Source organism: Monopterus albus, unplaced genomic scaffold (assembly GCF_001952655.1).
Source record: "Monopterus albus unplaced genomic scaffold, M_albus_1.0 scaffold325.1, whole genome shotgun sequence".
NCBI lineage: Eukaryota > Metazoa > Chordata > Actinopteri > Synbranchiformes > Synbranchidae > Monopterus > Monopterus albus.
Genome location: NW_018128205.1, coordinates 173338 through 200185, shown reverse-complemented (window position 1 = coordinate 200185; position 26848 = coordinate 173338). Strand labels below are relative to the sequence as shown.

At 46.8% G+C, this 26848-nt stretch overlaps 2 protein-coding genes across 5 annotated transcripts in view; one reads left to right on the top strand and one right to left on the bottom strand.

The window, feature by feature from the left end:
* The window catches only part of rhogb (ras homolog family member Gb), a 9634-nt gene extending 521 nt beyond the window's left edge, over positions 1-9113 (bottom strand). The window contains exons 1-5 of the mRNA XM_020624300.1: positions 8384-9113; positions 1776-1887; positions 1500-1652; positions 829-999; positions 5-205 (exon numbers count right to left, since the gene is read on the bottom strand). Coding sequence (XP_020479956.1) covers positions 5-205; positions 829-999; positions 1500-1628 — 501 coding nt within the window. The 5' untranslated portion in view covers positions 1629-1652; positions 1776-1887; positions 8384-9113. The remainder of the gene's footprint in view (positions 1-4; positions 206-828; positions 1000-1499; positions 1653-1775; positions 1888-8383) is intronic.
* Positions 9114-10736: 1623 nt separating this feature from the next.
* LOC109974240 (stromal interaction molecule 1-like) overlaps positions 10737-26848 on the top strand; it is a 22305-nt gene continuing 6193 nt past the window's right edge. For 2 of the 4 annotated variants that reach the window (XR_002276943.1, XM_020624342.1), the window contains exons 1-12: positions 10737-10899; positions 12957-13082; positions 16586-16716; positions 16800-16914; positions 18631-18742; positions 19252-19367; positions 19795-19969; positions 20958-21135; positions 22404-22571; positions 23465-23565; positions 24677-24912; positions 25964-26050. Coding sequence is in view for 3 of the 4 variants with exons in the window: in XM_020624342.1 (XP_020479998.1) it covers positions 12959-13082; positions 16586-16716; positions 16800-16914; positions 18631-18742; positions 19252-19367; positions 19795-19969; positions 20958-21135; positions 22404-22571; positions 23465-23565; positions 24677-24912; positions 25964-26050 (1543 nt within the window). In the remaining variant the exon portion in view is untranslated. The other 2 variants (XM_020624343.1, XM_020624344.1) reach the window with 2 other exon arrangements.

The following is a 26848-nucleotide window of genomic DNA, read 5'->3' as shown; positions in this document are numbered from 1 at the left end:
ACACGTCCTTTATGCCGTCCTGGTTGAGGGCCGAGCACTCCATGTAGCGGATGGCGTGGATCTGGCGGGCGAGGGCGGCGCCCTGCTGGTGGGTGACTGGCGTCTGGTTCTGCTCCTTCAGCTTCCTCTGAATCTCTGCATCGTTTCGGAGGTCGCTTTTTGTGCCGACCAGCAGGATGGGGACGCCGGGACAGTGGTGAGACACCTGATGATGATGATGAAGTTCAGTAAGCAAGAAAGAGTGACAGCTACAAGAACTGGGAACCAGAAGCCTGTTAGAAGCCAGTGTCATTCCCCACAAACCCTGTCCAGAGACCAGCAGCACCAGTGAATGTGGTGGCCTCACCATAATATGTGTGAGTCCAGACCCTGGTCCGGCTCATCACTCTGTGCTGTAGACCTCCACTGTTGTCCACCACTTACGTTGGCCCCCCAGTGAGCCACACTGCTGCACTGGGGGGCAGGTTTCCTTCTCAGGAAACACAGGAGGCCATCTGTTTCCAACAAACGGCTCCACAGGCTGAGAACAGGTCACTGCTCTCTGCTCTGTTCACACTGCTCCACCAGCTCCTCATGCACAGAGCAATGTTTGGAGCAAATTCCTTGTTGCTTTAAGTCCTTGGGTAGGATTTGTGCACAATTACTAACGCAACCAAAACTGCATCCTTTCCATCAAGAGAAATCTGCTCCTTTTATTACATTAACTAATGTCTGCACAGAAAATCTGAAGCTACAGCTAGCAGCTAGTTAGCCTAGCTTAGCATAAACACAGGAAACAGTAAAACAACACTGGATTGTTAGTTTTACACTTGAACTTTGACCTCTGACCTCTGGATGCCACTTGTGTTTGACATTCTCGTAGGAAGCCGGGCTCGAGATGGAGAAGCAGATGATGAAGACGTTGGTCTGGGGGTAGGACAGCGTCCTCAGCCGGTCGTACTCCTCCTGACCCGCCGTGTCCCACAGGTTCAGGCTGATGATCCTACCATCCACAGTCACCTGAACACAGGTACACAGGATTTTACACTGACCTCCACTGTAACATCCTGAAGTGTGGCCATGGTTTCTCTTTATATGTGGAGCTAAATTTAATTAGCTACAGTAATAAAATTAGTGCCGCCGCCACCTTCACACACTCCCATTAAAGTGACCCATACATGAACCTGTCATTATTATTCGGTAATATGATCCAGCACAATGAGCACTTGAGCTTCTGTTATTGTAAATATATTTTGATTCTAATACTTTTGTACGGTTACATAAGTAGAACTTTGAAAGCTGGAGTGGTACCAGAGTATTTGCTGTGGTATTCCTACTCTGACTTCAGTAAAAGGTCTGCTTGTGTGAAAGTGCCTCAAATACAGTAGTTTTATATAGACAAAGCAGGACATTTAAGGCATGTGTAAAACTGTGATACTCGATACATACGAGCTACATAATAACTATGTATGAACAAGGTATATGATCCAGCGGACAGGTGAATGAGGAGCTGCACACACCTGGCTGCTGTAGTTGTCAAACACAGTGGGGATGTACTCTTTGGGAAAAGCTCCGGTGGTGTAGGAGATGAGGAGGCAGGTCTTTCCTACAGCGCCATCACCTACAACCACACACTTTACAGACTGCATGACGACCTCTGAGCCTTTAGTAACCTGCAACACACACACACAGGCGCTGATGACATGGATCCTGTTTTGTCCATATGACGACAGATCTCAGGACTGATCTTCTGTCATCCTCGTGTGGGGATTAGAGAGCAGATAAGAATAAATTACCTGTGAGTTCACGTCTGATTGGTTAGCTCGTCCTGCTCCTGCTGCCAGAGACACTTCAGTTTCCTTCAGTTAACACAGTTTGTTCAGAGACACGTGACGTCCCATCGTCCGTCTGCAGAGAGAGACAGTTTGTTCTCCTTCACTATTTGTGTGTATGGAAATTATCTGCAAGAGGAAGTGGGCTCCAAACAAAACAGAGATATTGCCCTATCACACACCTCACTCCGACACATTTGAATGTGTATGACCGTCTTACACACATTTAAATTTCCATTTACATGTCAGACAGTCACCAGGTCTGTCCTCTGTGTCCTGCTTTACTTTTCTGCATCTGTCTTAAAGGCACAAATCTATCAACAAACAGGGATGAGGTTCGGTAGCATTTGGTCAAATCTGACTTCACTTACCGACTCCAGATCCTCTGGGTTCCTTATTGTTTAAGTTGTTTGTTAGTTTAAAAAAGGGTTTATTTCACTTCATATTTAAGAATCTAAGGTAATGTTTAAGTCCCCGAAGTAATGTCTGAGTTGCCAGGTCACCCATCAGCTGTATATAAAAGATGGACAAACCCTCTGTGATGTCACCCACTGGTTTTCTAAAGAGAGGTTTTGAAGCTCACGTCTGAAATGTGATTAGATGAACACAGCGTCGCTGGACCGTGTGTGGAAAGTGTCCCCCTCCAGATGTCTGGACAGAGAGAGTGGCTCAGCCCACACTCTGGGGACCCCGACCACTCCCTCCCCCGCTCTGTCTGGGTGGAGGGCGGCTGAGCTCACTCCAGCTGGAAGCTCCAACCCCTGATCTCACAGTTCTTCACTGCTTCCAGCTTTGCCTTCATATTGTGCATACAGGAGAACTGTGACCTCTGACCTTTGGTGGAAAAAACATTCACATCCTTTACTTGAACCACCACTTCAGTCTGTGTTATAGAGAATGAGTCCAAGACAAGCGCCCTGGGTTAAATGTGTCTGTCTCTCAAACCCTCCAGACTTCCTGCTTCTGTCTGTGGCTCGTTGGTTCTTGCTGAAGACATACACTCCCTGTCAAAGGCCTAGATGCACTTTGCTACTGACTTCCATGAGAACAGACCTTTAACTGGCAGCGTAATTCTTTGAGAACACCTCACAGATATAGAGTTTCAAGCATTTCCTAAAGCAGCTGCTCACTGTAGTTCTTATCAAACGGTGCATCTGTCAGGGACTATTTTCAGCAGCGGATGAATCTACATTTGTTCTCTAGAGAGCGTCTGTGGCAGAAGGACGGTGTATGTGCGTGGGACTGGGTCAGAACCAGCTCCAGGGTGTGTTCATGGCGATAGAGGAACGTGTCAGCCAGCACAGCAGTGCGGCCGCTGCTGGGTTTACTGGTGTATGGACACAGTACCGCTCTGTGGCCCAGAGGGAGGAGGGACACCAGGCTTTAAAGGAGAGGTTCAGGATTTTTACCCAGTCATACAACAGAGACAGCGAAGAAGAGTGACGGGGACGTTGAGGTGTTGTAATGACATCCTTTTGTAACCCACATGTAGTTGGAGAAAAGGAAGCTTCCAGTAGAAACATGTGACTGTGGTTTCATGTTGAAATGAAGCAGCGACTTCAATGAAGACGACTGCAGGAACTCAGACGTGGAGCGGGACTGACCGGTGTCGGAAAACATTAGGCACAACAATTTTACAGGCTGTGTATGAGAAAACTAAGAAGTATCACAAAATGTTTGACCATTCAGCACACAGGAACTAAAGCACAAGTCACTAGACAAATGAACCAGTTACTGTTGAATGTTAAGGCCTTCATCACACGCAAATCAGCGTTGGTACTTCAGTAACGTCACCGGTTCAAGGACAAGACTAGTCTACATGCCACTGAAAGTTCGACAAAAGGCAGAAAAAAAAAACTTTTAGTTCACTTTTTGTTGACTGAAACAACAAATGACTCAATACGATCAAAACTAATACATTTTTATAAAAACACTAAGACTGGAGACAAAATGTCAGACATTCATGTACTGTTGTTGTGTTTCTTCCTGTGAAACAAACTGTTCATCAGCTGCTCCATATGATGTACAGTTCCTTATTTTCTGGCTCAGATTTCTCTATCCAGCGGGTTGTAACTCGGAAACTTGCTCTTTCCTGCACACAGTGCTGCGCAGGCTGTGGTTTCAGCTCATGGCACCACCTGGTTTCTACACCTGCAGTCCAGTGTTATTCCCTGACTCCTTTACGCACTTCTCCAAAATTAAAGCGTGTTGGTCAGTAAACGGCAACAGCAGCTTGATGTCACTGTGTGTACGCATGGACGGCTCAGGACCGAACCCTGTGCTCAGACATGTAGAAAGCCCCCAGGACCCACAGCGCACCCACAGATTGTGCAGCCGTGAACTCAGTGGTTGCGCTGTGGCTCGTTATGGGCCCAGCATAGTGTGACCTAACCGGAATGGTCCAACACAGCATCGCACTGTGAAAGCTGCAGATCTGAGAACAGATGTGCGCTGCCACAGGCAGAGTGTGAAGCAGAAAGCACACAGATAAAAAAAGAGGAAGAAGAACTGAGAGCAGCAACCTGCGGCGCATTGAAGCACATTCATTGTGTAAAAGCAACCTTCCGCTAAGTGTGCGTGTGAAGATAGTGTGAATCTGAAACAAACTTGTCTGCAGATTCATTTTAATGTCAGTTAATCATTAGCATAAGTTGTATGTAGGTTTGAGGTAGGAGAGTGTGTACACGAATGTCAGTACGTTTCAGATGGCAGTGACGTCACACTGAAAAACTCAGCTGAAACCATCACTGACAAGTGTTCTTCATACCATCCAATAGACCTCGGCTCTTGGTGGGCAGCCTTCTGCCTCGACTGGTTGGGGTTGAAATCACTTGACAGTGTCTGAAATCACTCCTATGGTCCAGAGGGGTCACAAAAATCTGACTTACCCAACTGGTGCCTCCTGCCAGAGTCACGGGTAAGGGTAGAGATGCACCAAGCTGATTGGACCGTCTGCTTGCTGTGTCATAGTCCTAAACCAGATACAGACCCTGAACCCTGGACCTCTGTGTGAAGTGTTTTCTAGTTGGAAAGTCAAAACTACAGACACACAAAATGACCAGTATAGCTGCGTCCACATCGGGCCTTAAGGCTTAGATCTGGCCTGTGTGTGTCGCTTCTTCCCATCCGTGTGTGTCAGTGCCATGTACCCGGATCCGGTGTGAACACCACTGAGCTCCTAAACTGCCACACTTGCACATATGTATCTGAAATGTGAGCCACAGGTGAAACGTCCTAGTCTCTCTACTGATCTCGTCGCTGTCATCACTCTCCTCCATGTTTACTGTTACCGGTCTGTGAGGGGCTGACGCTGAGTAATGATGACAGGCCGTATATGCAGAGGAGGAGGCGTTAAAATGACCACAAGGATTCTGATCTGACTGTTCTCATGGCACTGTAAATTGAGATTTTAAACAGTCTTTATCATGTCGCACCACGCCTTCTGTATTCTTGGGTGAAACTAAATCTAAAGCACCACAGTCGCTAACAGGGCCACTGCAGCTGTTGTCTCTGCCATGGTACAGTACCTCTGGTCTTTCATGTCAGGTTTTCAGGAACTAACAGCGCTGGTTTCGTCTTGTCAGCATCTCTGCCTTCTTTTTCTGTATTGGTATATTTCTTGGTGGTTTATAGGAAGAGTCTCTGGACCCACAGAGGAACTGAGTCCTCCGGCAGCTGGAGCTCAGATGGGAAAATCTCTAAAATTAGGGCTACAAGGTTTACGGGATATTTTCAGAGCAGTGTGGAGTTTTTCTAGATTTCAACAGGCTGAAAAGCCCCATCTGATAGAAGAGAAACCTGCTGTGCAGACTGACAATGAGCAGCCCATCACTGCAGCGTTAGTGATGAGAAAATGAAATGTACGTGTAGAGCTCCAGCTGGGTGGTGGGAAAACCGAGGAGAGAAAGCAGGGGAAGGGGGGCACTGGGCCAGACCAGGGCTACAACACCAGCGTTCAGTATATGTGAAAGTGGTTATCGAACACCACTGTGTAACACAGATTACGGATCACGACCAGTCAGACAGACGGGTTGGAACTAAACCTGCAGCTGGTAGCGACGGTCACACCACTGTGAAGGTGGAGCTGAGGCGAGCACAGCTGAAGCTTCAGCCCTCAGTGAACTGTGACACACAACTACAGTGAGAGAAGCAGGCCAGAGGTAAAGCAGGAAGTGGGTCTGAACACTGGGACTGTTTGGGTCCTACTTTAACTCTTCACCTTCATTTTCTTGTCCACAGAGGTTTGTAGTCACCCTGTTGCTGACTTGCTGTTTCCAGCTGTGTCCACATTCACAGCGTCTACTCACCCCCTTCGCCCCAGTGCACAGTGAGATGCACAGGCCAGGAGGAACTTGTCTGTGATGAAACCGAAACAGGAAGTGGCTGCTCTCTTCATCCACCAGCACAGGAGAAGTGTTTGATGAGCCACAGTTTACACCAGGACAACTGTAAGTCAGGTGGAATCCTCTTTTAAGGAGCTGAAGGCTGGCGGTCATCCAGACTCTCACTGATGTAAAGACACTGGTACAGCGAGCACAGAACTCCTGGTTTACAGTTGGCTAACAGGCGCCATGCACCAGAACGCTGTAGACCAGGCTGAACCGAGTCATACTGTGATGTACGCTGTGAGTCAGCAGTATCTGGGCGCCCTCTGACTTCCAGCCTACAGCTGGACAGCTTGACTGTGACACATCTGAGCACGTGCAACTGCTGACTCGGTGTGATGTCATGTTGACTGGCTTGAGGAGGACACAGTTAGTCAGCCTGAGTTGGCCTGGGATCATACAGTACAGGCCTGTAACACACCACTGTGTTGTTCTGGCCCTCAGCGATCGGGGACCTGGTTGGCCCTGCTCCCAGAGCAGCCAGGTGATCCTCGGCGTATTGGTGTCGTGGATTATCAGGTGGGCCGACCAGGTGTGGACCCAAGACGCCGGGACCAGACCTCTGCATGCCGTTAACATGTCTTATTGGAAAGTCAGTATAAACTACAGAGAGACTCAGAAGTCCTCGATGCAACTTTCCCCGTCTCAGACTAAACTCGAATCAGGCTTATTTGTTGTAGCTGAGGTGAAGCGGTCCCCGGCGAACGCCAGCTCAAAGAACCACAGAGGCAGAGGTGTAAAGCAGCTGTTTACCGCTGACCTGCTGTTGGTGTCAACATGAGCAGCTGGTCCCAGTACCGGCGTCCCCAGTCTGGGATGCCTTGGACACCGCTGGAGGTTTGTTCACCAAACCAGAACAATTGTGTTCACTCACCTTTAGGTTGAACGACTTAAAAACATCCCTGCGCAACAGACTATCACACTACAAATACTACTTCTGTGTATTCCCACTACTCTCCACTATTATATCCACATAGTGTACCTGTAGTATTTACTCATATTCTTCCTTATATTTCCTCTAGGTTCATGTGTTTTGTTACTGTTGTACTCATTTAAACACACTGCCAAGACTAGTACTATTAGACATACTACTTCAGTGTACACCCACTACTTTCCTTTAAAATATTTCCATAGAGTTTCAATGATATCTTAACATTTACTTCATATTTATTCAGGTATAGAACTTGAAATACTGTCAAAGTAGTATTTAACTTTTTATTTGTTTTAATAACATACCTTTAATATTCCTACTATTACTGCTGTTTCAATGTACTTTCCTCTCTAATAACTCATAACGTGTCCCTCACATCCTGACTTTCATCTGGACTTAACGTTTATAAAGTCCTTAGCACATTTACTCCTGTACTCTGTGATATTCCAAAATTAATCCTACAGTGTTGTAGTTGTTTAGTACCTGTAATATTACTGTAGTTTTACCACAGATGCTATTTCATTTTATACCTACCACTCGGCTCTCTTATGCATTTGTAACATTTTAATGAAATACTGATACACAATATAATATTCCCATAGTATTACAGATACTGTTTCACTTTATACCCAGTACTCTGTTTTGTTAAATTCTGTAGTATTCTCTGATATTCTCATATTTACTTTGACAGAGTGTCTGCACTATTCTGATCATATTCCTCCGGTAAAAGTTAATAAAATGATCATTATAGTACTGCTGAAGTTCAGACATAGTACCTGAAATATTCATATATTATTACTACACTTTAAACACTTTGTCCCTGTACAGTTTCTGTGTAGTATTTGTCTGAACACAATGAATATAATTTCGCTGTAATACGTCTGTAGTTAATACACAGGTCACTCCCCTTGTCAGAGTTGTTTGCTACTCGCTTACTACCACCGAGTGCTTCGCCTAACTGTGCAGTAACACCGCGATGTTCTTCTAGAAAACCTGAGTGTGACAGAGCCATAGGCGAGTGACAGAAACACTGGTGAGCGGTCGCTCTGCAGCGGCGCGACACACACACACACACACACACACACACACACACGCACATACAGAGGTTATTGATCCGCTAGAAAACCGATCGATCATCTGACGAGAATTCAATTTGAGATCAATAATGTGCTGAATGTTTGGGGACACACACACACACACACACAGCTGCTCAGTGCGGTCCCGGAGCTCCGGGCCGATGGAGAGCGGACACTCACCGGTCTTTAGTCTTCCTTCCTGGGCGCACAGCTCCGCTCAGTCTCGCTTAGTGCGTGGGTGTGGGGGTGTATGTGTGTGCGGGAGGGACAGCGGATCTCAATGTCGGTGTGAGGCGGGCAGGCGGGGCCAGTGAAGAGGAAGAAGTCCGAGAGCAGGGAGGAAGTGGTGGAGCAAGTTTGAGGAAGTTTGCTGTGTTGTTGGGCGGTGGAAGTAACACCGGGCTTTTCTGTCGGTTCCGCCCAGAGTTGAGAAAGACGAGAAAACACGGCTGCGCTCCATGTTTCTAAAGGCATTTAGAGTCAGCCTTCCAAGGCCCGCCCACCGCCAGGTTGAGCGACAAACACCTGAACAGGACGAGGGTATACAAGAGGGAGTCCTCCTCTTGTCACCAGGGCCAGGCTCTGTTCCAGGGTCAGACCGTGACTCGGGTTCAAAGTTCTGGTTCGTGTCGCTAACAGGCTGAACCTGATCCATAGTTCACTGTTTGTTCCCTGTCAGTGAGCAGCGGCTGTGTGTCCAGGTCTACTACAGCCCTGGTCAGACGAGGGGACAACGGGGCCTGGACACAGGGCCGCACCCTCCTACAGAGGGCCAGACCCCAGACTGAAGGAGACCCGTCTCTTTGTAGCTGCTGTTCATGTTTGAGGCGCGTTGCGGTTGCTGTCCAGCTCTTTGGAGTCTCTTCCTTGCTGCTCACTGACTGGCTGTCTGGGAACAAACACTGGGAGTCTGTAACAAACCACAGGACACCTGGCTGTAACTAGACAGTTCTTGGATTGTTTTAGTCCCCCCCCCCACCCTTTCAGTTTCACTCTGTGGACCTGAAACACTGGGGCCAGTCGGATTAGATGGCATGATCCAGTCTTGGTTGTGACCAAACCTTCAGTCAGTGTTGTTCAGAACTGGGATAACTTGGATCCAAAGAACCTGGATCATCCTTCTCCTGCAGAGAGGCGGGTTCAGGCTGGACTTCAGGGAAACATTCTAAATAATAAAACACTTTACAAATTTTCCCTATTATGTAATACGCAAACATTATTTACACTGTGCCCTTCACCTGTTCAGCCTTTACACTGATAACGTGGATGGTGACCTGCCTGATGAGCCTTTCAGTCCAGTAAACCGAGGCCATACCTGTTGCGGACCCTACTGCTGGTGGGTCTCTCTTCTCTTCTGCTGAGCACCTGTGTTTTTCACTGGGCTCTGATGTGGGCGCGGGTCTGAGGATGCGCGTCACCACTAACAGCTGGAGTAAACCCGAGGATCCTCAGCTCCTCCTGCCTCTGGCCTCAGGGCGGCGCCGTCGCACCGCTGGATCCGACAGTCGTTGCCTTCCGGTCCTGTGAGAAATCAGACAACCGGGTAAGACGACGGGAGGCTGAGCAGCAGATTTTATTCCAAGAAATGTTTTGACTCTCACGGATGGAGGTGCATGTACCGCGTAGTAATACTATTCATCTAACGGAAACAGAAGTCTGGAAAAAGCAACATGAGCCAAACACTACAACATTGCTGCTGTAACACTGCAATTTCCCAATTGAGGGATCAATAAAGCACTTACCTACCTACCTACCTACACTATCAGACTCTGGTGAATTTATAGTTATTGTTGGATTGAGCAAAAAGTCTAAATCAAATCATATGTAGACATTTTTTTTTAATCTAAAATATTTTTATCTTTTATCTTTTGTTTTCTAAGTAAAGCTTAACTGCTAAATCGGTTTGTTTTATGAAAAAGGAGGGATGTAAGTTATATTTTAAATTATTTTTAATATAATTTGATTATGAAAACAATGTGCTTTTATGCTTGTTTCCTTTCCTTTTTTATATAAGACTTTATGAAAAAAATAATGATCAGTTAATGTGTGCTGTGGAAAAAGAAATTATTTTTACATTTATTTTTTATTTTGTGATGTGTTAAAATCACCTGGATTTGTTTTTGTCAAAAATGTTATTGACCTAAATCATTTTCCATTTATCAAAACACGCTTTTAAGAGTGTACATGGAAGGTTTAGTAACCCAATCCCCTTGAAGGAAATTAAATAAATTTAGAAAAATGGAAATACAATGAAATAGTTGAAACTGATTATTTTCATTACTGTTCTCGATTAATTGGTTTATTATCTCCATCAACGCTACAAACTCGCCAAAAGATTTCATTTCTCATCTTATACGACAGAGAAACGTTTACCTTAAAAGATTAAATCAAAATAGTTGCCGATAAATTTTATTTGGATCAGCTGATAAACTATTATTGCCACGCGCGTTGGTTCACAATTAAACAAAGGTCTTTTTTTTTCATCTCCATGGATTCGGAGCTTTGTCGGGTCCGTGAACGCAGCGCAGGCGGATCTCTGCATGTGTGTTTTTTTCCAGCTGCAGTTTGTTGAGTTTGCGGGCGGACAAGTGAATCCCCGACCGTTTCACAACCACACTCGGTCTGTTTCTGTCGGATTGATCAGTCCCGATCAGATCAGATCAAATTGATGGATTAGAGGAGCAGCTGCTGCAAGGGTGAGTGACGGGTTCTCGGTTCAAACGGTTTGTGCTCTGGGGGCTTGAACTGCGAAGTTGTCTTCCGCTGCAGAGATGTTGGTGTGAAGCTGAACAGCTGTGTGACCTTTGACCTCCGCGCAGAGCGACACAAAAACTTCATTTACAGCCGAGAACAGTGCCGCCCGGGCGGGACGGGGCGGCCGAGGAGGAGAGAAAGCGGCGCGTTGGTGCAGGTGCTGGTGCTGGCAGGTTGGCTTAGCCCGCGTCAGAGCATCAGGGCATTGAACGCCTCCTTGTTTGTTCTTCAGCTCGGCTTTCATTTAGTTTGCTTTGTTTTGTGTGTGTACAGAAGTCCGTGTGCACTGTGACACGTAGACTGTGTGTACACCTTGGTGTCACAGTGGAAATTAGCACGACTTGTTAAGAGTTCTGCTTTGAGTCTGTCTGAGGTCTACCTGTGTCTCTTTGTGGTCGTTTCTGGTCGCCTTGAATCTGTGTGCGTCTCCTTCTGCACAGAGTAAGATGTCTGTACAATGCTTGAGTCTTTGTGGTGGTTTTGCATCTCTGTGGTCGTTTATGGTCTGATTTTGTTCTTGTGTGTCTTTTTCAGGGACATTTTGCAGGTTAGGACCAGGGGCCTCCGGGCCTCACTCTGTGGTGTAGTGAACAGCCTGTGGTGGGCTGTTCACTACACCACTGTTGTTTAGTTTGCCCATAAAAACCCCATGCCGTTGTCCGACATGTACACATCAGGATGTGGCAGAGTTGCTCCTGGTGGTGACTCTTGTGGTTTTGTTCCCAGAGACTGTGGAGCCGTGTCTCTCCTGTCGGCTCCACACATTCATGGTTCCTCTCCACAGCTTTATATTAGAACTGGATCTAGTCAGTGAGGAAAAAAAATAGGCCCAATACAACCACAAAGACATATGAGCCACAAAAACAACACAGCAGTCGACCACAATGACAGTGAACTACAAAAATATACAAAACAACAGAGACAACTACAATGAGATGCAAAATAGAGACACGAGTAAAACTAGATGCACAGTGAATACAAACCAATGCAACACAAGTATAAATGGAGACAAGAGGCTGAAACCAGACAGACATATGAGCCAAAAAACAACACAGGAGTCAACCACAAAGACAGTGAACTACAAAAATATACAAAACAACAGAGACAACTACAACGAGATGCAAAATAGAGACACGAGTAAAACTAGATGCACAGTGAATACAAACCAATGCAACACAAGTATAAATGGAGACAAGAGGCTGAAACCAGACAGACAGACAAGTGTGTGTGCAGTCGCCCTCCTTCACATGAGGCGTCTCATCGCTGCAGCACCGTGTGAGCCTTGCGGGTAGAGAGGCTCTTAATTCAGCTAAACACAGACACAACAAGCTGCCAGGAGACACAGACTGACTGGAGATTGTACAGTCTCGCTCTTAGAGGTGGATGGGGGCCTTTTACATGTTGGTGCCCAGGGGCCCGCTGTTTCATGATCTGCGCCAGGCTAACACTGATGGCACCCAGGGTGCACGATGCCTTGGACACGCAGGAACCTGGTGAAGGAAGGACATCTGAGATCATGGCACTGGTTGGAAAAACTGTCACTTGAAATGGTTTTCAGGTCTTTACTTTAGGCCCGATCTGGATGTCGGCTAAACAAACCACACTGTGTTCGTGCTCTCCCATTGCCTGGCTTCTCCTCTCGGGCTGAACCAGTGAACAGGCTTTAGTCTAAGTGGGAGCACAGGGACAGACACACACCTGTAACCACGGTGACTGTGCACAGCAAAGATGGAGACAGGCAGCAATATTTATAGGATCAACATCGACAATGGAGAAAACTAGACAAATGTTTTAGTTGACTAACATAAATCTGAAGAGCCAAGTTGCATGTTTGTCAGAATAATAAATCAGGTTTCAAATCAGCAGTTTCTGGCTCCGTTACTGTGTGCTGACATCAGTTTTGTCTCGTGGAAAAGAGCTGAACAAAGTGTAAATATTTGGTCCCAGTTTTCATTAGTGAAATGAGCCTCTGATGTTTCACGTCCCTCTCTGTCCTCAGACATGGAGTGTGTGTGGCTGCTGTGTGTGCTGAGCGTGTGTGTCAGGGCTCAGGGCGGACTGGAGAGCAGTGACTACACCCACCTGGACCACCATCATCTGGTTTCCAACGGCAACGCAGCCTCAGGTAGGAGACACTCCTCTGTGTGTGTGTGTGTGTGTGGGGGGGGGGGGGGGCCAGCTTTTTTAGATTTGTTGTTAATTGAAAAAGAAGAACAGGTTCACCTGTGGATCTGGTCACATTCAGTCAGACTGAAAGTGGAGCTGCAGTGATCAAAAGAAAACGTTCTGCATATAACTTGATACCAGAGTTTTTGTCATTTTTGACAAAGAGACAAATTTATTTTCTGCTCGCACCTTCTCGTATGTGAAGATTTGCTGCTCATCTTCCTCATGTCTGAAGTCAGTATGTTTTAGTTTCAGTAGTTGACTTGGCAGCAGCAGACTGAGCATTGCACAGTGGCCACATGTGCACAGACAGTGGATCACTGTGAGGACTCCTGGCCAACATTCGACTCTCAGCAATGTGAGAAATACACACTTTGTTCCTGAGAAAGGAAGAAGTCTGTTTTTCCTCTCTGTGTTTTTACACAGAGGCCGTGGAATCTCCGTGTAGCAGCATGTGGTCCAGGCTCAGACTGGGATGTAAAGATGTCAAAATGTGTGTGTGTCAGTAACAAACCGAACCTGATCTGTAGTCACAGTGTTTGTTCTCTGTAAAAGTGAAACCCTGTCCGTGAACAGCTGCCGTGTGTAAGTCCAGGTCTCCTGCAGACTTAGACAGACCAGGAGACAACGGGCCCCTGGACACAGACGTGTAAGAGCCTCCACCACAGCAGACCAGACCCCAAGACTGACGGGGGCTCTCTGTGCTTGACTTCCTGGGGACGGGTCTGTGTCTGGCTGACACTGATCATCCAGGATGCTAATAAGTGTGAGATCCTTCTTTTCGCCCTGTGTCAGCTGATGACTTCCTGCTCCAGTCTGAACTCCCCTCCTGTTCAGTATGTCAACACCGTGTGTGTGTTGCAGCAGAGCTGTGCAGTAGCGATAGTGTGGGAGCTAGCCGTTAGCAGCTCACCACAACTTCCTGGAGATGACACATTGTTCATGGCACAGGAAGTGACAGAAATAGACTAGTTTTGGTGAAACATTCAGCTCCGCCCACGCAGCCTCATCGTGGACAGGAAGTGGAGATGAGGACAGACGCTTCTGATTGGTCAGTTGCAGGTTTAGAAACAGACTGTGGGGAAAAAGGAATAAAAGGTGTGATGCTGCCATCGCCATCTGATATTTACATACAGCACAACATGAGACTGTCAGGGACGGAACAGACAAGTGTGGCAGCACAGAAACAGCCCTGCCCTCTGTGTTGACACACACTCAGTCACCACTGGAGTAGGTCACTACTGCTGCCATAATAATAGTAGCGACAACAACAATGATGCAGACGAGACTAGGGGGTCTGTTTGAAGCCTCCCTACTTCTGAAACAGAAGTCCGATATAAAAGAGGAAACTGGACCAAGTGCATGATGGGATGTGAAGGTTTCCTGCTGTGCTTAGACTGAGCTGATGTTCAGCCGGTGACTTTGACTCTCTCTACCTCCCTTGGTCTCGTAACTGGAGCTTTGTGTCACATCAGCAGTACCCAGAGTGTTCTGCTGGACTGACATGTTTACTGTTAGCCAGCTAACGCTAGCTTCAGACTGGAGGCTGCATTTTGTATAGTTTGTCCCAACCAGGCATCCGTAGTTTACGTCATAGCTTCAGGGAACAGGACAGGAAGGGCAGAGAGTAGGAAGGAGCAGTTTATGATGTCAGTTTTGACTCAGACTGTCTAGGCTGAAGGGACTATAGGTGGAATAGGTTTAACAAAATCAGGTACCGCACCAGCCAACAGCCCTATAAGGATGCTAGTGTTGCTGGCTGGGGCGGAGCTTTACACCTACTTATGTTGGTGTGTGAGGGATCTGAGTGTGCACGTGGTCTTAGAGAAACAGTAGACTCCTCAGAAACTTTCCTGCAGAGACACACAGGAAGAGCAGAGACACTGCAGTAATTGGAGACAGATCCGCTGTCCCTCCCGCACCACTGTAAATCCCAGAGGCTCCACTGATCTGTCACAGACCGCACACGCTGTCTGGTCCATGTAACCCTCATGCTCCGGCTCCACGCAGCTTCATGCTTGCAGGTTTACTCTGCATCTATTTTTATCTTTGGCACTTTTTAAAGGCTGCAGCCAGAGATTCTGTATGTTTGTGTTATTGTGCACAAACCCCATCCAGAGGCTAACAGCAGCAGTGAATGTGGTGTCCTCACTGTACTGTGCATGAGTCCAGGCCCTGGTTTTAGTCTCAGCCACTGTTTTTATTTCTTCTTAAACATCTGATAAGCTATCTAGAAAATAATCATCAGATTAAGTGATAATGAAACAAATCACTAGCAGCAGCACTGGTTACCAGCAGCATTGAGAGAAACCTAGAGACAGGAGGACTCTCAGGCAGGTTCTGCAGCCTCTGGTTTCTCTCTGGGTTCATGGAGGTTTGTTGTGGCATGACATCAGAGGTGACGAGATGCTCAGGAGGTGGACATCACACTGAGTCAGACCAACATGTGGTCACATCCCACCGAGTCAGGACCATTTTCACCTCAGTATCTCCAGTTTACTGAAGCAGAAAACTGTGACGTGTCTCTGTTCTTTGTCCCAAGCAGAGATGGCAACTGCAGATGATAGATGATTACTGTGCTGTTGCTGTTTTTGCTCGAGGAGCAGAGTCTCTGGCAGAAACAGAAGCTGCAGCCAGACTGAATGTTCACAGCTGCTCCAACGTTCTTGTGTTTCACCGGAGGTGTTTTGGATTCTGAGAAGGCGGAAGGCACCTGGACTGTATTTCATAGCATAATTACCATCACCCAAATATCACATTGGTCTGAGTGAACTGACATCGATCCTATCAGTCTGATTCAGGTCATTTGTCCTCTCACTGCTCTGCAGTACTGCAACAGGTACTTGTAGTAAGTAGAGTCATAGTACCACAGTGTAGTGCAGTAGAAAGGGCATTATTTGCTTCTGAAGTGACGGAATAGACGTAAACAGCTGCAGAAAATGGGCATAATCCAATTAATTGATGGGCTGTGGCAGAGGGGGCACCCAGGCAGAGACATGTCAGAGACCCCGGCCCTCCTCTAGCAGCAAGACCCCCATGGTGACACAACCACAGACCAGGTAGCTGTGTAGTTCGGTTGTGTCTCTCTTTATGGGTGATCTGTGTTTGACACCTGTGTTGATATTTGTGCTGATCTCTGAGGACACTGCCTCTCTTTGTGCTCGTTGGACATGTGTGTTTGTCTCGATATTTTGCAGGTGAAGTTCAGGGGCCCCCAATCTTTTGGGCCCCTGGGCCTGTGCCCTGTAGTAATCCATCCTGAAGTACATGTACTTGCTCTTTGACTACAAAGTCTGAGTAAATGTACTTAGTTACAGTGTTGCAGTTGCTGCTGCAGAGTGCGCGCACACACACACACACACACACACGGGTCTTTTCTGTACAAAGCAGAGCCCCTCCCCTTGTGGACCATGTTGAACAGGGGTGGTAATACTGCTGAGTCTGCTGTGTTCCTGTTGGCAGATCTGTGTGTGATAGACCAGCAACTCTGCCATGATGAGAACTCGCTGCTAAGCTTTGAAGCCATATGCAGCATCCACAAGCTGATGGACGACGATGCTGACGGCACCGTGGACACCACTGAGACGGACGAGGTGAGACTCGTGACACAGCTCACACAGCAATTACACTGAAAGACAAACCCAGTGAAGGTTTTATGACTTGTCCTCCTCCTCAGTTTCTTAGGGAGGATCTGAAGTACAATGACCGCAAAGCCAAGCACAGCAGCTTCCACCGGGCTGACTTGTACATCAGCGTGGAGGACATGTGGAACGCCTGGAAGAGCTCCGAAGGTAAGATGGGAGTGTTTCCAATAAATGTGGATGTGGTAGTCACAGCCTCTGTTGTAGATGTTTGCTAAGGATCTCATCACCTCTTGTCACCATGGTAGCTGCTCAGTCTGCTGCTGGTAATGTGATGTTTTATTGGACCAGAAATCTGAAACATTCCCAAATACTCAGTTTACAAAGAAGAAAGGGCTGATGACAAAGAAATAGCAAAGCAAAGCTGCTGCTGAAATCTGCAGAGATGTCACATTTCTTTACAGTTTGTTTTAAAAGGACCGATACAATGGTTGGATTATCAAAATGGTGCCAGACAATGACAGTTTTTAATTAGTTTAAATGTGAACCAGTCCAGGTGTCTCAGAGAGAACAGCAGCTGACATTCACAGGCTCTTTGTCTCCTGATGGTTTTCAGTTTTTAGACTGAGCAGCTTGAGAGTTTCAACAGAAGAAAACACAATGAGATGCTGCATTTGCCTGAGCCTTTAGTCACCCCATAAATGAAACTACATGGTCCATCCTCTTCCCCACTCAGAGAACCAAACTCCATTAAAAATTAGATTTAAGGTTCAAGCTGGTTTAAAGAAGTCAGGCTTTGATTATGAAAAACAGGAAGAAGAGAAAGACAACAAAAGGTGAGGGACAGAGAGAGGAAGAAGGAAGGAAGACTCCAGGAGGCCGGAAGACAAAGGGATATAAATGATAGGGAGGAGAGAAGGAAAGTAAGGGATGAAAGAAAGAGGGAAGGACAAAAACAGATGAAGGAATTAAAGTAGGAAGTGATGGAAAAGAGAGACCAGGAAAGAAGAAAAATAAGAGGAGGGAAGAAAAAGCAAAAGTAAGAAAAATATTAAAGAGAAAGAAAGGACAAGAAGAATAAAAGGAAAGTTAAGTAAAGAAAAAGACAGAAAAAAGGAAGGAAAGAAGAAAAGACAGGAAATGAGGCAAGAAAACAGACGGGGGTTGGGGGGGCTGAGCCTGGGGCAGCAGCGACTGATGTGCAGAGAATCCTGAGAATAAAAATAAAGCCTATTTTTAGATCCACTTAATCTTTCAGCTCCATTTGTCCCAGAGAGGACGGGAAAGAAACTACAAACATGAAGAAGACAGATTTTTAGATAAAATCCAAAACTGCATAAAAAGTAAAACCACTTAAGTTCCTTTAAGTTCAAGTTCAGAGTAGCAGTACCACAGTGTAGAAGTACTCTGTTGCAAGTAAAAGTCCTGCATTTAAATAAAAAGTATCGGCACCAAAATATACTCGACGTAGCCAAAGTAAAAGTATTTTACATTATTGTCTATCATATTGGATTACCGTGTTCATCACTTTAATGCTGTAGGTGGTAAAGGTGGAGCTGATGTTAACTACCTTATATACTTATACTGTGAAGTACTTTCCATCCTGCTGGGTAGCTGGTGGATTTCCCACTGGGATCAATAGTCTGATGGTTCTACTGGGTTTGGTTTGATTCATCTGATTCTAGAAAGGAACTGAGGTTGTCAGGTACATGTAGTACAGTAAAAAGTGCACGGTTTGTCTCTGACATGGAGTGAAGTCACAGTATGAAGTAACAGGACATGGAAATACTCAGGTGGAGATGCCTCAAACTGTACTGGAGTACCTGTGCTCAGCTTGCAGGAGGGTCTGTGGGTGGCTGTGATGCTGAGGGTGGAGGAGCTGACCCTCACCTAGCAGGGGTTTACTCACGGTGTGTGTGCTTTCAGTGTACAACTGGACAGTGCAGCAGGTGGAGGAGTGGCTGCTGCTCAGTGTGGAGCTCCCTCAGTATGTGGACACCTTCAGGAGGCAGAAGCTGGACGGCAGAGCCCTGCCCAGGTAATGCACACCCACACTGCAGGGTAGGTTGTGCACGGTGGGCCCTGGAAACTACATGTCCCATCTCCCACCTCTGAAAATGGGTTCATTGTAACTCGTGCTCTGTGTCATAACCCCAAGTTAACCAGCCGTGACACTTAGTAGTGTTGACATACAGGTTTCCCCAGTTTGCCCTCCAGGGTCAGGCTGTCGTGGGTGTCCTCCACCCATTTCCTGTGGAGTCTGCTGACACTCGTCTTATGTGGGTTGTCGTTTTCCTCACTTTTCCTTCTGTCTTAGTCCCACCCACATAAGATGAAAGGAAAACGTGAGGAGAGAGGACTCGAGGAAACATTATTAACAACACGAGATGCCCTTTCTTCCCAGCCTTCATCTGAAGCGTCCAATCACCTACTGGTTTCTGATACAGGGGCGGGTCAGACCATAAAGGACTAATGCAAAGGATGCTCTTGTGTGTCTCCTCGCTGAAGCTTGTCTGTAGCTCATCGGTTGTGTGTCCTCGTGAGCAGGCTGGCGGTGAAGAACTACACCCTGATGGTGACGGTGCTGAAGATCGTAGACAGAAGTCATGGTCAGAAGCTGCAGCTCAAAGCTCTGGACATCGTGCTGTTTGGGCCACCGCCAGGTGTGTCTGTGTGTTCCTTTATCATTTGACTTGGTCTGAACAAAACACAGGTAAATACTCTGTGTGTGTGTATAACCATGGACGGATCACGAGACACTGGGCCTGGGTTTTTGTTGCTTCACGTCACTTTGTAGGTATGTTTGTCCAGGCTTGTTTCTGTGGATGAAGTGGTTTTGCTCATCCTTGTACGCCTCTTTGTGGCTGTTTTTACTCATTTTGCCTCGACTTCTTGTTGGGTGACACAGTCACTTCATACAGATACTCAGGTTCAGGGCCCCCTGGTCCCTCGGGGCCCTGTACCCGAGCCTGGCAGGCCCATTCACTTTTCATGTACATCATCCATACTGTATGTGTGCATGCATTTGTGTACATTACATCTGTTTGCATGCATGGATCTGTGTACTGTATATCCACTGTGTGTGCGCAGGGCGGCAGAGCTGGTGGAAGGACCCGGTCCTGGCTGTGTCCATCCTGATGGCTTTGGGTGGCTGCTGGTTTGCCTACGTCCAGACCAGGAGGTCCAGAGATGACCTAGGGAAGCTGATGAAGGACCTGGAGGGTCTGCAGAAGGCCGAGCAGAGCTTGCTGGACCTGCAGGCGAAGTGAGTCTAGCACCACCCTGGTTGACTTATTTACTCTACTGATCAAAGGTTCGGGGTCACCTCCATGTGTCCAGGTGTTACCAGTGTGATCTGAACACACCTGTGTCATTCTCTCTACAACTGAAACCAAACACTGCTGGGGCAGATGTTCCCACAGATGTGTTGCACCTGTCAGCCGCTCTGCTTTCATTCTGGACCCTGTGCTGCCAGTCAATCACCTGGTCTTTCCTCCTCCACAGCCTGGAGCAGTTTGTGGCTCATTCACACACGATTTGGTTTTTGGTGACTTTTTTTCTTTAACCTCTGGTGCTTTACTGCTCAGCTTTGTACCATTTAAGGTCATTGACTGGACTCAAACTGGTTACATGTCACAGTGAAAAATGGAGGCGACCCCATACTGAACAGTACTCTGTATGTACACATGTACAGTACTCAGCCACATTCATACCCACCTACATACAGGTACAAATGTGGGCATGTATGTGTGTGTGTGTGTTGTGTGTGTGTGTGTGTCAGTGTGTGCAGAATCTCTGACGGCCTTATTTGGGCAAAGACCAGTCAGCAGCTCAGCCTGCACATGCGCATGCACAGACACACACACACACACACACACACAGTAGACGAGTTACTTCCTCCTGGCAGCTGCATCTCAGTCATAGTTTGTGTAATTATAAAGTGCACAAAATGAGTTATAGTAGAAGGACAGTAGTGGTAGTTGTAACAGCTCAAACAATTTGAGAAGTATCATTAGTGGTCAAAGCAGTAGTGTGGCAGAGGCAGCAGTAGTAACAACTGTAGTTTAACAAACGTTTTTCAGTAAAAATACATTATAGTAATGATAATATTACTACTAATGCAATCCCTTTTTACCACTGAAGTGCTACAGTCATACAGTTCTGTCTTTATGCTGAAGTGAGAGCAGCAGCAATGGTGTGTTCAGGCGCTGGTGTGGCATGGGAGCTTTTTGACACACTGTTGTCTCTGTCAGGTTGCAGCAGGCTCAGGAGGAGCAGCACTGCGTTCAAGTGGAGAAGGTGAAGGTGGAGGAGGAGCTGAGGAACGAGATCAACTCGGCGAAACAGGAGGCTCAGCGGCTCCGAGAGCTGCGAGAGGGGGCGGAGAACGAGAGGAGCCGGCAGAAGTACGCCGAGGAGGAGCTGGAGCAGGTAGGCTGCAGCCGCACTTCGAGTCAGGCCATGAAAACGTGGAGGGAACATTCCAGGTCCCTAAATAGATCAGTCCTTGTTCGACCCGCAAGTCATTCTGGACGTCCCAAGACTCTGAGAATCCCAGGTAATGTAATGTAAAAGTGAGGTGAGAGGACTCGAGCATCCTTGCCTCTCATCCTTCATCTGCATCTTCATCTGTTCAATCAACAGTTGATTTCTGATGAAGTGGCGTGTCGGTCCATAACAGACTTCTGCGAAGACTTCTTCTGGCTTGTCCAGCAGGCTCTTCGCAGCAGGAAGAAGAGTTTTGAGTTAGCTGTCCCAAAGCTCAAGGATTGATCAAATAAGGGAAGTGGGATTGACCACATGATTTCTGCTGTGAAGAGCGAGAATGCTGCTGGAAGAGCCGCGAGCGAGGCTGCACGAGAATTTCTCTCATGGACCGATGCGCCCCTTTGTCAGAAATCAGGTGACTGAACACTTCAGATAAAGGATGGGAGGAAAGGACGTGCCATGTCTCTTCCCTCGAGTCCTCTCTACTCATTCTCATGTGGGTGGGACTAAAACACAAGGAGAAGCTGCAAATGGGGGAAACATGGATGCAATTAAGGGATGCTGGGATTTCCCCTAAGCACCAAACTTTGTGTGGTCTGAGCCATTTTCTGTCTCCATGAAAACTTGCAGTACATGTAGAGCACTTTGTAAAACTAGTAGAACTACTCTCATTAGTACTGGAAGCCTTAGTGAGTTTCTCCACTGGGACGTGATTTTCTTTTTTTTTGATTTATTTCACACCAAACTGAATTTTTTGTTAGTTCCCATCAGGAAAACAAAACACTGCGTGTGTAGAAATCAGGCAGTCCTGACCCCCGGTCTCTCGTCTGGCCCCTCCCGTTGTCCACTCTGTACCAGGACACTAGACACAAGGAAAATGCCGGATGCCTGAGACATGTAGTCAGTCACAGTATTAATACGGAGCCGTTCTAGATTGTAAAGAAACATTTTCACTGTTCAGACATCAACTGAATCTCTGACATTAGTAATTAGACACGTCTTAAGTTTCCACAGCCATGATTTATGTGTTATAATAAATTCCTGTAAGTAATAATAAACAACAAAGACAATTTAACCAGTATAATTTATTGATGTCCCTGCCCTCCTTGTCATGACAGGCCCATCTACAGCAGAAACCCAGGGAGAGGTCAGTGCAAACATGGAGCAGTCTCTAAGGGTTCAGTCCTGATGGGTCTGTGTGTGTACTGCAGGTCCGTGTGGCGCTGAGGAAGGCGGAGAGGGAGCTGGAGTCACGGGGTCGCTGGGCGCCGCCGGAGGCTCTGCAGAAATGGCTGCAGCTGACGCACGAGGTCGAAGTTCAGTACTACAACATCAAGAAGCAGAGCGCAGAGAGGCAGCTGCTGCAGGCCAGGGAGGGGGTGAGGACACGCACACTCTCGCTGCAGGCTGCAAAACTGCTTTAGCCACTGCTAGACTCGAACCCTGCAGCCACTCATTTTGTGTGTCTGTGTTACATAGCACCAAACTCCTGTTGACACTTGCACTGCTGCCTGAGCGCTACAGAGGAGAACTGCAGTTTTTTTTCTTCCCTGTACAAATGTGTATGGTGACTCCGGAGCTGGCACTAATGTCGCTGTTCCTGTTGTACAGATTCAGAAACTAAAAGTCACATTAAACAGCATTACCAGGACAACGGGCTAGCCTGAGAGCTCAGAGTTATCTCACACTGATTTCTTGAAGGCAGCGATTACAGCTGACTGCAGAGGGTGATCGTCCGATCACCCGGGCATCAGGTCAGCCAACCAGTTCACCCGGGGATTTACTGTATGTTGCTTTGACTCCGAGTTCTCTGTAAGGCTAGCCCGTTGCGCCCTGGTGATGCCAGTTAATGTGACTTTTAGTTTCCTGAATCTCTACAACAGAGGCAGATGGTGACATTAGCGCTGGCTCCACAGTCACCATTCACTCTTTTAGGGGAAATACAGCAAGTTAAAACAAAGTGAAGTTGTCCTTTAAGCACAGCCCAGTGAGCCACACCGCCATGGCGAGCAAGTTTCTTCCTCAGGAAATATGAGGCCCGTCTGTTTCCAACACCTTGTTGTGTGCAGAAGCTGGTGGAGCAGTGTGAGCAGAGCAGAGCAGTTTGTTGAAAACCCTTTTCCTGAGGAGGAAACCTGTCCCCCAGTGCGGCAGCGTGGCTCACTGGGGGGGTTGGGCGGTTTAATAGCTGGTGGACAACAATGGAGGTCTAATTGGGAGTTTGAACTTACAGCACTGACTGATAGTAATGATGATGATGGTGGTGTTCCAGGCAGAGAAGATCAAGAAGAAGAGGAGCTCTCTGTTTGGGACATTTCACGTGGCTCACAGCTCCTCGCTGGACGCCGTCGACCACAAGATCCTCTCTGCCAAGTGAGTCACGTTTGACCCTGAGTGCACAGCACAAAGGGACATGGACACATTCTGCAGGTTAAACTGTTGAGCAGTCAGAACTGGTCACTTTTACTCCAGGATGGTTTTGAGGTACTTGTACTTTAGACTTGACTACGTTAAAGATGGGAACACTGTTCTTTTCTCTACATGGATCTGACAGCAGGAGTTACTCTTCAGATTAAGGTTAAGAGCCTCCTGAGTGTCACCTGGCAAATCTGAGGCCATATCACATGTGATATCACATAACTGTTCAGCACAAATACCTCAAAACTATTCTGAAGTACTGAAGTAAATGTACTTGGCTCCTCTGCACCACCATAGGAGAGTCTGTCCTTCAGAATGGGCACAGTGAAGTAGCAGAGAATGGAAATACTCAACTAAAGTACCAATTCTTCAAAACTGTACTTAGGTACAGTACTTCAGTGAAGGTACTTGCCTTTTTTTCCAGCTCTCGCTACATGTACCTGAGTATTTCCACATCCTGTTACTTCATACTGTGACTTCACTCCATGTCAGAGACAAACCATGTACTTTTTACTGCACTACATGTACCCGATAACTTCAGTTCCTTTCCAGAATCGGATGAATCAAACCAAACCCAGTAGAATCATCAGACTCTATTGAACTCGGTGGGAAATCCACCTGCTACCCAGCAGCATGGAAAGTACTTCACAGTATAAGTATATAAGGTAGTTAACATCAGCTCCACCTTTACCAGCTGCAGCATTAAAGGGATGAACACAGTAACGCATCACTATGATCCAATACTATGTAACAACTGTTACTTTGGTACTTCAGGGATATTTTGGTGCCAATACTGTTCCACTTCTACTTCAGTAACAATTTGAATGTGGGACATTTACTTGTAACAGAGTATTTTTACGCTGGTATTTCTTTTACTCCAGTAAAGGATTTGGGTACTGCTTCTTCCACCACAGAATGCAGTGCAGTAAAAAGGACAATACTTCTGTTTGATTTGTTGTGGAGTAAAAGTACAATGCAGCATAATTTGGAACCACTCTACTAAAGAACAAGTACCTCTCAGACAGTACTGCAGTGAGTATACTTACCCTCTGCCCCTGCTCCTCAGACAGGCCCTGGCTGAGGTGACGGCGGCCCTGCGGGAGAAGCTGCACCGTTGGCAGCAGATGGAGTCTCTGACAGGTTTCTGTTTGGTCAACAACCCGGGTCTGGGAGCGCTGGCTGCTGCCCTCAACCTGGACCCGTCCTTCCTGGGCCTGCGACCTCCGGCCCCGCAGCACCTCCTCCTGTCTGATGATCTTGACGACATGGACGAGGACATTCTGTCTCCTGGGGCGCTACAGTGTAAGTCTGTTGATGTCCCTCCTCCCTCTGAGCCACAGAGCGCCACTGTGTCCAGACACCAGTAAACCCAGCAGTGACCACACTGCTGCACTGGCTGACATGTTCCTCCACCACCATGAACACACACACTGGAGTTTAGTCTGAGCCAGTTCCACACACACTGTCCTGCTGCCACCAATACTGACCAGAAACCAAATGTGGATTCATCCGCCACCGAAAACAATCCCTGACAGTCCTCCAGTTCGGATCCAGTTCCTGGTCTGCCACATGCCCGTATCTGTTAAGCTGAGACATTAAAAACAAACCTTTATAGGTTTTAATGTTAATTTGTAACAAATAACTAAAAAGAGAAAATGTTCAATATAAGGTTTCTTACTGTCGGAGCTCAATGAATCTGGATATTTGGCAGACCAGAAATCGGATCCACAATAGAATCAGACAGGAGGAAACGGTGTATGTGGTGGGGACTACTTTCAGTGGCTGATGAATCCACAGCTCATGTCTAGTATTTGTGGCAGCAGAACAGTGTTTGTGGGACTGAGTCAAAACTACAGTGTAGATGAATACCAATTCTCTTTGTGGCATCCACATCTCCCTCACTTGTGACTTAGCCCCGCCCACGTGTTGGCCCATAACAGACTTCTGTGAAGGACGCTCTCGTGTCTTTGCTCACGGCTCCTTAGAGCAGGAATAAGAGATTTCGGACGTCCTTGAATATGGCAAACTGCAACGACTTCTGGGTCGAGTGAGGAACAATGAAGTAAGAGAATTAGGATTCACCTTTCAAAAGCTTGTGGACACAGTGGAGCTCATGGGCACAGAGGAACTTGTAGACCAGTCCTGGATCCTTCTATGAAGACACTGGGTTCACAGAGACGATAAAATGATGAAAAATCAGATGACTGTGGAAATGCCTTTAAATCCCGACAGCAGTTTCCTACAGAGGCTCATAAGTGACAAACAGTACAACCCCGCTTCACCTGACCTCTCTGTCCCTTCCTCTGATTGGTCCTCTTTTCTTGGCCTCTCTCCCTTGATTGGCTCCATCTAGACGCAGCGTGGCAGATGGACCGGCCCGTGAGCGACCTCTGGCCCCTGAGTGGCATCGCAGACACCCAGTCACCGTGGAAACACTCTGGTTGGCCCCTCTCTCCTTCATCCTCCCCCTTTCTGATTGGTTCATACGTCTGTACGATCAGCAGCGATAACTGAACAGATCAGACGAGCACCTGGTTTTTAATTGAATAACTGCAAATTAGTACATAATGAGGAATATGAAGGGTGAATGTAAAAAACAAAATTTTTTTAAATCCAAGTATGAAAATGTAAAAATATTTATTGTGGTAGGTTGAATCTGAGCGGCCAGGAATGTAGGAGACAGACTCGAAAAATACATCAGGTTTTCTCAAATCAATAATTTATTTTAAACATGTGCCAGCAAAGTACACATGCCAAAACAAAATCACTAAAACTAAATGGTTAACTTCACATAACTGAAGAAAACTCAACTCAAAATAACTCAACGCAACTCACAGGCACGTGCACACAGTTACACTTGGACTGCCACCCACCCAGCTGCTCCATCTGAGCTGATTAAATAGCCCCTGGTATCAATCAACCCTATGACATCCTTGATGACATCAGAGAGCGTACAGAATGAGGAAGTGATTAACCACCTCCTCCTTTATCCTATATCCACCTAGTAAATACAATCAAACATTTAACACACAGGATAAGGCATTTAAGAATCATACATGACTTACAATGAGGAACAGAAGTATTTGAACACCCTGCGATTTTGCAAGTTCTCCCACTTAGAAATCACGGAGGGGTCTGAAATTCACATTGTAGGTGCATTCCCATGCTGAGAGACAGAATTAAAAAAAAATTTCAGGAAATCACACTGTATGATTTTTAAAGAATTTATTTGTCTTGC